The sequence below is a fragment of the Primulina huaijiensis genome, unplaced genomic scaffold (genome assembly GCF_012295235.1).
Source record: "Primulina huaijiensis isolate GDHJ02 unplaced genomic scaffold, ASM1229523v2 scaffold25443, whole genome shotgun sequence".
Taxonomy (NCBI): domain Eukaryota; kingdom Viridiplantae; phylum Streptophyta; class Magnoliopsida; order Lamiales; family Gesneriaceae; genus Primulina; species Primulina huaijiensis.
The window spans coordinates 957,557-970,826 of record NW_027356198.1 but is presented as its reverse complement, the minus strand read 5'-3'; the positions used below and the strand labels follow the sequence as shown (position 1 = coordinate 970,826).

The window sequence follows — 13,270 nt, the reverse complement described above, 5'->3', positions numbered from 1 at the left end:
ATACGAATAATCTTTCATATTTAATGTAACTTGACCAATCATTTGAATATAATTATCATTATATGCAATGATGGTAGAAAGCTCAATGACAACAGATTTCTATGTTTTAATTATCTACAATAATTAAAAAAAAGAGCCACAGACACATAAAATATTGTGATAAAACATATTAATCGATTTACTTTTTCAAAAAAAAAAACTAGTAGGTCTCGTTATCTCACGGATCTTTATCTTTAGAATGAGTCAACCATATCTATATTTACAATAATAAGATAATATTTTTAATATAAAAAGTAATATTTTTTTCATGAATGACCCAAATAAGAGATCTGTCTCACAAAATTGACTCAACTTTTGTGAAAAAATATTATTATATATATAATATGGATCTCAAAAACTGTATCTTGTCATGTGACTGAGGGCCGGGATGCATTACCATCCACGTAAAACATTTGAATTGTTTATAGAAAAAAGTCTGATGAAATAGAACTACATTCATGCATGCACGTGATTCGTAGTAGTACATAAATTTTTCTATGCCCAATATTGTTACCAGTCCCAGCAGGTCACCAATTCTAGATATTAATTCACCGACACACGTATTACGTATATATAATATTTTTTATAATTTATTTTGTTTTATATTTAAATGAGAATCAAAATATAATTATTGAAAATAGTAAATAATTACACTATAATTTTGATATATGAATTAAAAAAGTAAATAGAAAAAAAAAAAAGAAAAAAAATCAAAATAGAAATTGAACCTATAACTTGATGTTTAAAAAACAAATAATCTATCCACTAAGCTACATGTAACTTGCATTAAAGTTTTAAAATTTTATTAATGTATATAATTATTAAAACAGATTATGACACCAAAAGTTAGTTTCTCTAAGTGTCTCAAACTTAATAATATTGAATAAATATAGACATTCAATTTAAATACATATTTTTCGTATGTTATGATGTTGATCCGCAAATCAGGTGAGTTTAATGGGCGATTTTATACAGTCGAGTGAATTCTTCTCGGGCACGCTCGAGGTCGGACGGAGGGTACCCAGGTGAAAGAATATGCACATTCAGAGAGTAGATGAACTTTAGTGGGGACGCCGGAAGGTTTTTCGACGTAGCCACTCCGACATTCAAATCGGTTAAATATTTTCTGCAAAGGGAAGAGCTGCAATATAGAGAATGTATATAGAGTATTTATTGAAATAACAAGTGGACTGAATACTTCCAAATTAATAAAAACGTGGATATTTATAGATGCACAAGTAATGATAACTTTGTTTTCAGTGTCCGACCTCTCTTGAGGGCGTGATGGTTTCTCATGTCCTTTCCTCTGACACTGCTACTACTGACATCTTATACTATCTCTTATACCGTCATATCAACCTTGTGTGTACCGGATGATATGTAAATTATTTCAAAACATGATAGGTGGAAATCTATTACAATCTATTGGATAAGGAATCCGCTAGATAACACAAATTATAACTATTTGCATCCCAAAAATCCAGATTGTAATAAATTATTGAAGGGGGAAAAAAAATAGATTCCAATTTCAAGCATATGTCATTGTCCTAAGGAAGCTTCGTAGAACTAGGCTGAGCTTGTCGAGTTGCAATCTGTATTATTTAGGTTTGGCCGCACAACAATTGATATGTGGTGTCGCCATGGCTTTTGTGGATTTTTTTCCTATTTATTTTTTGTCCTTTAATTTCAAATGTTAGCACGTAAATTATCAAGATTTCATCAACTGTAGGAAAATATATTTGTAGAGTTATTCAATTAACATCATAAATTAGTATACGTTTGATATCCTACGTATAATTTAGGCAAAATGTTAATTTTAATTATGTATATATTGAGGTGTGACATTTTAGTATTGTATCATTTTTTTAATCGATTATAGTTATGTAACTAAGTTTCGATGATCAATTTCAATCTTTTTCGTTAAAATGATATAACTAAATTATCAATATCTTTGTTAATCTTCATAATTACATTGTTAAATATACGTGCATGACACGAAAAATTTATTAACCACATAATTAAAAAAATTTAACAATGAATGATTTAGATTTATAATCGAAACGTAGTTACATGATTATTAATTGATTTAACAAAATTTACGAGGCCAAAAATGTCGAACTTATGTACATAAATGACTAAACTTGATATTTTGTTTTAATTTATATATGGAGATCGTATATTAGAAGTAAAACTTAAAATCCATAAAACTTCACCCATAACATTGGCAATATATTTAATTTTCTGGACGAAATTCGTTCAAGTATTTCTAAATGTCAGCAAAAGTTTTATTATATTTGAGAAACCAGAATTTTACGAAACCTTTCTAATTTGTATATACTGTTAGATTATGTTATGATTGAGTTAGAGTTTAGAGGTGGTGAATAAATTCTTTCAAAAAATTTCTTTAAAAACTTGAGCTACAATAACTTGATTCGGACTATAACATTTGCGAATTATCTGTCTCTCAAACTTTGATTCAGACTTCAACATTTGAGGTGATTTGTAGATCATTGTCTTAATTTTTCAATGCATGCTGAATCGTTCTATTACGATAATTGAGCTGAGAGATATTACCAAAATACTAGAGCTGGTCTATCGAGCTAGCCGTCTTTTTCGATGATGTTTGGCCGGTTAGATCTTGAGAGTTGAGACCACCATTTCACCTCGATAACATCCGAATTCACTCGACCGACATGAGATATGATTTCTAGATAATTGACTTGTCTTTCTAGCTGTTTTGGCCGCTAGTTGTTTGTATTCCTGGTTTATGATATATTATTTAAATATTTGACCTCACCAGATTTTCAGATCGACTTCATTTAATTTCCAGTTGGTCAAATATCTCAACTTTACGTCTTGCAATTATACAAGATTAATACAATTTTCACAACTCAACATATTAACAAAAGATCGAGTGTTTTGAAAGGATATTAATGTTATATCTTATTCAATGTATTTTGAATAAGTAAAATTAAATTAAATGATACTTGTGAATATGATACACACTTGCTTCCAGTGGCACTATCTTATTTGTATAACACGTTTAGATATTATATTAATATTAAAATATAAAAGTAAAAAAATATTTTTTTATCATAGTTTTTTATGTTTAAACTATAGATAAAATAAATGAATATTTTTTATTGAGATATGTCACTTATAAATAATATACAAATTTACTAAAATAAATATCTTTTAATTAAATGAGGATGAAGTAATTTTAAATATTTATAAAAAAATATCACTTTAAAGTGGATTGTCTGTAAATTACCAACCCGGCCAATATTAAATATTACAATATTTATGGTAAAATATTTTGAGGTCTTTTGTTGAAATTTTTGTCTATTTTCTTTGAATAGTTCGATTTGTTTCAAATGGCAAAAGTAAATCGGCACTGATCCATATTTAAGGATTAGCAATTTCTTTAAATTTAAATCAGAAGTTACAAAATTGATTTTTTTTAAAAAAAAAATATGATTTTTTTTTTAAGAGGGAATAGAATAATATTTCGATAATTACTCATAAATTCAATTCCTAAATGGGTGTCCCTACACCGGAGCAACACATCAGCCCCTCCAAGTCTACATTTTGCCAACTTCAACTTCATCGTTTACGGCTTAGCTTCCAGAAATTTGAACTCAAATCCCACAGAAAGTAGCAAAGAAAACCCTAATAACCCTGTAATAATCTGCCTTTTGGAAATCTAGAAAGCCGTGAATCGTTCAGAATCTGAAGCCCGTACAGATTCGTGACTTCTATATTTCTGATTTCAAGAAATTTTTATCGTTTAGTTTTTTACTTTTATTCCCATCACAAGTCGTTTATTTTTTCATCCTCTCAAACCACTAGACACAAACAAGAACGCACCCATTGTTTATCTGTTTATTGTTTGCTCTGTTGTTCTTTTTCATCCGTTTGTACGTTGGTTTTTTTTTTTTAACGTAGCACTGCGTGTTGGGCTTTTTTACCCGGAAGAAATATGTTTTCTTTTGCTTCTCTTATCCGTCTCGCTGCGGTTGCTTTATCTATATTGTTTGCAGTTATTACATGTTTGAGAGTTGCCACGATCAAGTCGTAGGGCAGAAGAGTAGGCACTTGCTGTCTTCATTTTCTTTGGTGCAGTTCTGGAAATGTCTGAGAAGCGGCCGCAACGAGGGGAAGGTTGCTCCTCCGATGACTTGCGTCCCAGGAAATTACCTTCTTTCAAAAGGTTGAGTTTTCGAAATCGCAGCAACAAAATTATGGGCTCATTTTATTGAATTATTTTTGCCATTAGCTGGACGTTTCAGCGTTTTGGGATGCGGGATTTTGCTCCTTTCTTGACTTGTTTGTTGTTTTTCCGTTTTTCATGATTCTTGATGTGACTGTATATTGCACCATTACTGCTATGTTACAGTGATGATACATCTTGATTCACGAGAGTTGAAAGTACATCTATTAAATATCTTTTTATTTTTTTAGTTTTAAAAATATTATCGTAATTCTGTGCGCTGAATGAACGTGCTTTTGAAATTCTGCACTACTGAAATTTCAATTTGGTTTTAGAGTTTCATGCATCGGGCCTTGGAATTTGTAGGTTTGAGGTGGAATTTCTGAGATTCTGTTTTTCTCTTCTGGTTGGCCATTAATTTATGCTAAGGCAAAAGAACAAGAACATGTTATGTGGTAGGAAAATTTTGGTTTGCTTTTGTTTGCTCGAAAGGGCATTCTGAAGTGCTTTTGCGCTTGGAGACATTCTTTAATGAGGTGCACTTCTTGAGCGTGTAGCACGCATCTTAGAATGCTTTAAAGATCCAAGCCAGATTTTAAGCATGGCCTGTTTTGTATTTTAAATAAATTTAGTAGCCATTTGTATATGCTTGTACCACAAAAAATATTGTTTTTTGTGTCTAGTACTTGACACATTACACGGAAAAAATGAGCTGAATAATTGGATTTCCTTTGGAGTAAGTTAATTCGTGAAAGGTGAACCAATAATTTAATTTAGTCGACTGCCGGAATGAGACGTTGGTTGAGTTAGTTTCATTCTGGCGGTGCACTTTATATTTCCTGAAAAACAAATGCTCATCAAATTTGAAATTTTTACTGACCTTGATTTGCAATTTATCAGCTCACAGGAGTTTTCACGGTGTTTCTCCTTAAAGTTTTCTTGAATATCGTATTCATTCAATTTTTGTAGAGTGGTGCTAGATGCATTGAATCTGCACAGATTCCAACAGCTAACCGGGCCGGTTCTGGAGCCTTTGATTCGTCGAGTTGTAAGTTCACGGCCTTGAAATACATGCTTTGAGAAATTTCTACTCGGTATCTCTTTGATTCTTACTTCAGTCATTACACTGTACAAATAAGAGTAACTCTGGTCCATTCCAATGTTGGATCTCAGGTGAAAGAGGAAGTGGATTTAGCTTTAAGAAAATACTCAACCAATATGAAACGGTATGGGATCAGATCTTTTACTGGAAAGAATTAATGATCATATTTATGGTAATTTTCTTAAATGTCTGGAGATTAACATGATTTTTTTTAATCTAGGAATTGTGTGACAAACACACACTGTTCTGAATCAAGAACTTTGCAGTTTTTAAACGCTATATCCATTCCTGTGTTTACCGGGACTCGAATCGAAGGAGAAGGGTGCAACAATCTGGCTGTAGCTTTATTTGATGCTCATACAAGGAAAGTTGTTTCTTGTGGCCCTGAATCATCTGGAAAAGTTGAAATTGTGGTTCTTGAGGGAGATTTTGATGGCGATGAAGGTGACAATTGGACTTCTGAAGATTTCAAGAATAATATAGTGAGAGAAAGAGAAGGCAAAAAATCCCTTCTGACGGGGGACACTTTTGTGATTCTTAAAGATGGTATTGCTCCAATTGAAGATATCTCGCTTACAGATAATTCGAGCTGGACAAGAAGTCGTAAATTCAGGTTGGGAGCTAGACTTATTGAAAATACAGGTGGTGCAAGAGTAAAGGAAGCAAAATCAGAAGCCTTTGTTGTAAGAGATCATCGTGGAGAATGTGAGTCCTTCGTTGATATCAGTTCGAGTTTCTTTTATTCTAATTTCTTTTGTGCTTTCTTGTTATTTCAAGTGGAAAATAAGAATTGAAGAGGCTAGAAAATTGGGACGAGTAAAATTTTAAGTCATATGATTTAACTTTTAGTTCTGTACTTCCTCCAGTGTACAAGAAACATCACCCTCCATCTCTTTCTGACGAAGTATGGCGTCTTGAAAAAATTGGCAAAGACGGCGCTTTTCACAAGCGGTTACGAAAGGAAAGAGTAAACACTGTGCAGGACTTTCTGTGTTTACTCTTCTTAGATCCCACAAGGCTTCGAAGTGTAAGATTTCGATGCATCATATGTGTCGATTATCGTCTTGCATTACTTAAGTGTCCGTGTATAAAAAAAGTACAAACTTTCCTCAACTGTCAATATTCGTGACTGTTTGTTTGTATGCTTGCAGATCCTTGGGTCTGGTATGCCGCCTAAGATGTGGGACGTTATGGTTGAGCATGCTCGAACGTGTGTTCTTGATAAGAAATTATACTTGTACGATGCCTCTCAATCTCAACAACAAAATGGGGTTGTTTTTAATCTAGTTGGGCAAGTGATGGGGACATTTTCGAACGGGCAGTACATATCTGCTGATAACCTGTCTGAACCACAAAAGGCAGGATCCCCGTACCTTTTAACCTTGTTGGTTAATGTTGCATAGGTTAAGTTTCTTGAGTCATCATTTGTGTAGGCTCAAAGATGCCTCGATATATTCTAACAGTTTCTGTTTCAGGCTGATGCCCGCGAGCTGGTGATCTCTGCATTTAAAGATAAGGAGAATATCGTCGTGTTTTATGATGAATCGTCTCTAAATACGCTCGCCTCTTCATCGTGCTTATCTACTGGTGCATCATTTCAAAGTTTGCCGTTAGAGGATAGTTACCTTCGAGAACTAATATCTCAAAGGATTGATGAATCCAGCTACTCCCTACAAAATCTGTCATCCCCGGATTTTATGCAGTCGGTATATAACATCCACTATCCACAAGGTGGTGTTGAACCCATGGAAATTGGGATTGGACAAAACTCGAGTTTCCCGAATCAAGAAACTGGTAGCTTAATCTATAACACCGATTCCATGGCTGGAGCATTCCGTGAAAACGAGCATACCCAGTTCGGTGGGACAGATTTCTCGCTCCAGGGTTCAGACATTGAACTATCATCTGATTTACGTAGTTGCATGGATGCATTGTTGCCTGCTTCGGCAGTTCCTGTCGATAAAACTCAAAGCCGGTGGAATATTTTGTTGAGCTTATTGAGATGGAGGTTCTCGATAAGGAGGATGGTGGCCCGAAAAAACCGTGTTCGCGACAGACCTGAGACGATGTTAGATGTGCACACAACTGTTATCTAGACTGCACTTAAGTGGTCTTAGATGGCTAAGAGTGTGCGTGCACAGACCTTGAAAAGATCTCATGTGTGGTCTAACACAAGTAAATAAGGGTGTTAATGGGTGGCTTGAGAGGATTTTCTGAGTTTTACGATAATTTTTATAAGTATGAGTTTTATGTAATTTATCAATTTTAAAATAAAAATCTAATTTCAAATAATATAAAATAATGTTTAAAATTTTATATTTTCACATTTACGAGTAAAATTCATGTATTAATATTTAATAATATTGCATTTTCTCAAACATATGGCCACGCGTATTTAGTTGGTAATTATTTTAAAACTTTAAATTTACTTTGTTATTATAATTATATTTCTTCTATTTTATTAATCAAATATCCTCCAAATATCTCTTTTATCACTTTCAAGAATTAATTCATTTGGCTAAAAATACAAGTGAGTTCTAAATATGTGTTCATAATTATTTAATAAATCACTTCAAAAAAAAGTTATTTAGTAAATAATTGTTAAGCCCGAATTTCCAAAACTCAAATTCTACAAAGCTCACGGTGAGGTCCATATAATGTGTAAGACCAGTTATCAACACATAAAGAAATCGATTGATCTGCACGATTGGAGAAGTTGGTCCATGACCCATGCATGGTTGATGATCGTGGAACGTGACCGAAACTACTCCGAGGAGTTGAACAAAAAGCAGCAACAAGAATCAGAAGAAATCTCTCGCAAAAGTCATCAACAAACATAAAAAAATTTATGAAAATTCTCTCAATGATTTGTTCGCTTATTTTCAATTTTCAGTGGTCTAGTTTATTTAATTTTTGACATATTCATTTATCATTTTTGTAAAAATTTCGCTCAAGTTCATAACAACAAAATTAAATTTGATGTTGTTTATGGATTATTTTTTTGCAATTTTTACTATATTATTTAACCAAATTATGAGTTTTGAAGTCATACCGGATGAATTATAACAAACAGTCAAATCAAGATACATAACGTTTGATAATACAAGTCAGATCATTTCATATTTGGCACGATCACATGCTTTGCATGCATCATAATTTGCGGTGCAAACAATAATTTATATTCATTTTGATCGATTGTGTCAAATTAGATGGAGGGATTAAAAATACACCAATTAAAGGATAAAAAATCATTTATCGACAATAATTAAAACGGGTTACATAGATTTAGTGAGTGGTAACATTTCTATTAAAGAATTGATAGAATTTGATAATTAATCAAATCCAACTCTAATCATGTCTACGTAGACAAGGATATGCAATACAACTTAAATAATTTAAATTCCAAATTCGATTGCATAAAAGCCATCTCTTGGAAAAATAGCACGATAACAACTATCAAACATTACATTCACCGCCCCCCAAATATATGATTTTGATTCAGTCAATCATTATGCTAAAATGAAAAATCATTTGTGATATCCAAATATTTTGGGAGTTGTAAAATTCTTATTTATTACATACACGTATATGATATTATTTTCGAATTATGTGAATAATAGATATTTCGAAAATACTAAATAATACATGGTAATCAAAATTTTTCTCAACCGATAAATACCTTAAATTCGAAATCCAGTATAAGGTATACACATTAATTTCGAATTTAGGATGGATATCATCATAATGAGAAAAAATTATTGCATACAATTAAGGCAGCTTTCTCAACAAGGAAGCTAACAAATTTGCAATACAGTTCAGGTACATTATGAATATGCACGAGAAAGCAGTATGTGTTCAGTCATCCACTCCAGAAGCCAAATTTCGAAATTTGCAATGTATATTACACAATTTATTTGTTATGGCATGATTCTAAGTATGAAATATATATCTCGATAATTATATCTCACAATTTTGGAAGAAATATCAACCGAATTATGGTAAGATTTTCATCTCACTCCTATAAATACCAACACATTCCATTCGAAAAATTCACACATCAATTTCGAAATTTTCTCCCTAGAATTTTCGAAACTCTCTTCACTTTATGTCGAGGAGCGAAGCTCTGCTGTAGTCCATATCCGGAGGAATTTCGAACTCCCATCGCAGAAACCCTTTACGTTTTTAGCATTCAAAAATTGAGGTAAGTTGGCTTGTTTTAAAGTTGATTTTCGGTTATGCATTTTTTTCTTTGGAAAATTCGGTCGAGTGCAAATTCTTCTTCTACTACATTCTTGATATGATTTTCGTATGATGTGTGTGTGAGCACTGTGATGATTCGACTTGATATAGGTGAGAATCCCAATATGACATGTTTATGGCCCTTACACGGTGGAATTGTAACCGTTATATGGCATCATCATCTTAGAGGAGTAAAAATCAGGGACTGATATCAATAAACCATGGAAAATAGAGGAATCTCAGTGCCTAGTCAATGTTATGCATGTGATATGAGTAATGTTGTACATGGTATGTGCTTCGAAATTTATGCATGTTGTGTTCAAACTGCTCCTACTTGCTGCGTGACGATCAAATCACTAACATCTTACTATCATCTTCCTAGATAAGCCTGAGGAACAGCTTGAAGAGGAAAAATTGGACCGGTTTTGGGATGGTGAAGTTTCGAGATTATGAATTTAAGTTTAAATTTACTTTAAGTTGTAACGCTTCCGCTTTAATTCTGTTGTTTTTCACTTATTTCGTTGTAAAGACAATGTTATTCATTGGAAATTATTATATAAATTGGTTGTGGTTTATACTGTGTTACGAGACTTGTTGTTTTCGATTGTGTGATTGCTAAACAACGTCGGTGTCGACTAAACTCGGTCTCGGGACGTGACACAACTACTATAACTATAAATAAATCGAATCGGTATGTGAGTTTTTTGATCTAGATCGATAAATATTTGATTTATATTTAAAGTTATCGAACATGAGCCGAATTCAAATATGTTTGAACTTTTTTCGAGAAAAGTTTGAGTAAAAATTATTTTGTTTGATTGTTTGCGAGCCTTAATATGTTATTAACATAATAAAATTATATTAAATATATACACATTTCTAGCTTTCATACTTTCATTCTCGACCTTAATGTTCAAACAATTGTTCGAATAACTCGTAAATAGGTTCGAACTTCATTTCGAGCCGCTGTTCGAGCAAAAAAATTTAAATTTTTCAAAGTTTGAATTAAACTTGAATTCAAATATATTTAATTCGAACTTTAAATTTTTATAAATATTGATTCGGTTAGATTAGTTTACATTTTTAGTCGGTATGCCACTAGTTTTGGGAGGTAAACATAATTTGTGATTTGATATGGAAGAATTCGCAAATATTCACACAAACACGCATCGAAGTACGAAATCTACNTTTTTTTTTTTTTTTTTTTTTTTTTTTTTTTTTTATATTTTCCCTTTTTCCTCTCTGCATTCTTCGAGGTCTGATATAGGGGAAAAAATGGCGTTTTTACTCAACAAGACTACCTTTTCTGCGCTTCGGCTCAATTCTCGGGCGCAGAAGGCCGACGATTCGTTGACTCTATCGAGGCGTGGCTTTCATGTTGAACCTGGGGCTCGCGAGAAGGCTGTGAGTACTTAAATTGTCTGAGTTTTTATAATTTGTATATGATTCTGAAATTAGACTCATTTGGGTTAATGTTACTTTTGATTTCGTTTGCTTTTGTGATCGTTATCGAATGAAGTGTTTATGACACTTATCTGAGGTTCCCGGATTGGTATGGGGGAATGGGGCAAAAGAGTCTTACTTTTTGTCTCAGATGAGGATGAGATTTGGATCGAGAATGAAGCCCTAACACGGTCTTGAGAGAGAGAGAGAGAGAGAGAGAGAGGATAAAAGAGTTTTATACAAACGAAGAGGGGCTCTCGCTCTGTTTATGGTAGCTCTTTGACCTAACCTATTGAGGCCAATCTGTAGTCGTCACCCAAATGAAATGGAAGAGTTGAGTTTGAGATGTGATTTTTTTAGAAAATAAATTATATTTTATAGCCTAAAACCCATTAATTTGCCTCGTCTCCTATTCTATGAATCTGCCCCTAGTAGCTCCATTGGTCAGAATTTGGGTAACAATGGACTCCACTTGATGGATAGTGATGCATTAGGCGATTTTTTTTTTGTCTTTTGAAGGACATGAGATTAATGAATCCAATTTTTTATGTAAATCGACTCCACTTGTTTGGATATTATAAATTTTATTGAATCTCAAATAGTTTAGCCGACATTTTAACCTGTTTTGTATTGAGAAATAATTCCAAGTTCTCTTATTTTTGGATTTTTTGAAATGTATGGATTCATATCCATTTCAGATCATATATATAGAGCTAACCACTGCCTTAATGATATTAAAATGTGTAATGATTCTTAAGCTCTCAATTGATAGAAGTAATCTAACGATTTACTTTTGTCTTCTTGCATAAAAAATTCATTAGATTGCCTTTGAGAATTTTCTTTATTGACAGGCGAGCTGATCCTTTCTTCAGATATTAGGCTGCATACTAAAGGAGTTCTGTATTTTTTTTGTTGAATTAAGACTTGAGAGTATCATCTTATATTTATTCTTGGGCATATCTCATTCTAAATATTTCCAAGTTGTATAATGTATTTTAATGAATATTACAGTTTGTCCATGTGTTTAAAACCCCTATCATGCTTTGTGTTGAGAAATGTATTTTATACTTGCTAAGTTATGTAATTACGTTGCTCCCAAGTAATGGTTTGATGAATCAAAGGATTTCTTGACAGAAGCTTGAAAGCTAACTCGCATGTCCACTGTGGGCACCCATCTGATATATTCTTTCCTTTATTCAAGAATTGATTTCTATTTCACGGGTTTCGTTTGATAATGATTCTTTTGGTTTTCAGCTTTTGGCAGAAGACCCAGCTCTAAATCGCTTCAAGTCGTATAAGAAAAGTGTGAAGCGCCTCAAAGTATTTGGAGATGTTCTGACTATCGTCGTTGTAGCTGGTATGCTTTTCTCTGCGCTACAATTTGATCTGAGGTGTATTATTGTGATTTGCGTGAAAGCTGTTTGTCCCACTAAACTATTCGGTTCACCTGATAACCTTAAGGTGCAGATAATGCAATCCTCTTTAAATCTTTGTTACTCATTTTATCATGATTCAAGTAACTGATCATGCAATGATGTGGGAGGGGAAGCGAGGGTAAGAGTCTCAGAAGGTCATCCTCTTTTTATAGCCAGCTTGAAAAAATAATTATATTTGGGTTTGAATTCAACTTGAATATGTTTAAGCTTTGTTCAAGTTCATTTACTGTGAATGTGAATCAAACTTTCTTAGAGTTGGCTCAATTTGTTTTTGCGCTCCTCCTACAACGAACTCATTATTTGATTTATGATTTGGATATATGAACAAATCAATATTTTAATTGCTGCTACCAGTTTTTGCTACTTACCATTTCAAACTTTTACGTACTCCACGCCATACATGGTGTTTGTTGCCAGGATGCTGCTATGAGATCTATGTTAGAGCAGTCATGCGAGAGGAAACCCGTAAACAAGCAGAAGATAGTGTGTAACACCAGAAGCTATTCATGATGTGAGGTAGTTAAACGGATAAGGGAAGCAGCATTTTGGTTCTTTAATTCAAAAATAATTTTGTTGGAGAATGAAGTGGCTCTGTATACTTCTCAATTGTGTGGGACTGGGGAATTTGGCATGTAAAATTTTTTTTTTTTTTTTTTTAATTTTTTTTATCTCGCTTCCTTGCTAATAAAATTTCAGTTGCAAGCTTACCCCTATTTTTTAATCAGGTATTTCAATTTGAGTTCGGGTATTTTTTTTGGATCACATTTTGCTTCATTTTCAGGTCTTGACACTAAACTGACG

At 32.9% G+C, this 13,270-nt stretch overlaps 2 protein-coding genes across 3 annotated transcripts; both read left to right on the top strand.

Annotated features, from left to right (window-relative positions):
- Positions 1 to 3,597: 3,597 nt before the first annotated feature.
- On the top strand, positions 3,598 to 7,564 carry LOC140967565 (calmodulin-binding protein 60 A-like). Of its 2 annotated transcripts, none has more exons than XM_073428171.1 (7): positions 3,598 to 4,249; positions 5,219 to 5,297; positions 5,423 to 5,475; positions 5,572 to 6,056; positions 6,218 to 6,378; positions 6,503 to 6,709; positions 6,827 to 7,564. In XM_073428171.1, the coding sequence occupies exons 1-7, from the start codon at positions 4,170 to 4,172 to the stop codon at positions 7,445 to 7,447; spliced, it is 1,686 nt and encodes a 561-aa protein (XP_073284272.1). In that variant the 5' UTR covers positions 3,598 to 4,169; the 3' UTR covers positions 7,448 to 7,564. The 2 variants fall into 2 exon arrangements, with proteins under 2 accessions (XP_073284272.1, XP_073284271.1); XM_073428170.1 differs by having other exon boundaries at positions 3,599 to 4,249; positions 6,503 to 6,754; positions 6,827 to 7,088.
- A 3,234-nt stretch (positions 7,565 to 10,798) lies between these two features.
- Positions 10,799 to 13,140, top strand: LOC140967566 (succinate dehydrogenase subunit 7B, mitochondrial-like). The gene is made up of 3 exons (XM_073428172.1): positions 10,799 to 10,994; positions 12,288 to 12,390; positions 12,887 to 13,140. Exons 1-3 carry the CDS (start codon positions 10,866 to 10,868, stop codon positions 12,958 to 12,960), a joined length of 306 nt encoding a protein of 101 aa, XP_073284273.1. The 5' UTR covers positions 10,799 to 10,865; the 3' UTR covers positions 12,961 to 13,140.
- Positions 13,141 to 13,270: the final 130 nt, after the last annotated feature.

Bases quoted from the DNA above. Each gene is read 5' to 3' on its own strand.
- LOC140967565 (XM_073428171.1), top strand. From the start codon at position 4,170: ATGTCTGAGAAGCGGCCGCAACGAGGGGAAGGTTGCTCCTCCGATGAC. The intron at 5,298-5,422 runs GTAAGTTCACGG...GTTGGATCTCAG, and splicing joins AGCCTTTGATTCGTCGAGTT to GTGAAAGAGGAAGTGGATTT. The intron at 6,710-6,826 runs GCAGGATCCCCG...TTTCTGTTTCAG, and splicing joins ACCTGTCTGAACCACAAAAG to GCTGATGCCCGCGAGCTGGT.
- LOC140967566 (XM_073428172.1), top strand. From the start codon at position 10,866: ATGGCGTTTTTACTCAACAAGACTACCTTTTCTGCGCTTCGGCTCAAT. The intron at 10,995-12,287 runs GTGAGTACTTAA...TTTGGTTTTCAG, and splicing joins CTGGGGCTCGCGAGAAGGCT to CTTTTGGCAGAAGACCCAGC. The intron at 12,391-12,886 runs GTATGCTTTTCT...GTTTGTTGCCAG, and splicing joins GACTATCGTCGTTGTAGCTG to GATGCTGCTATGAGATCTAT.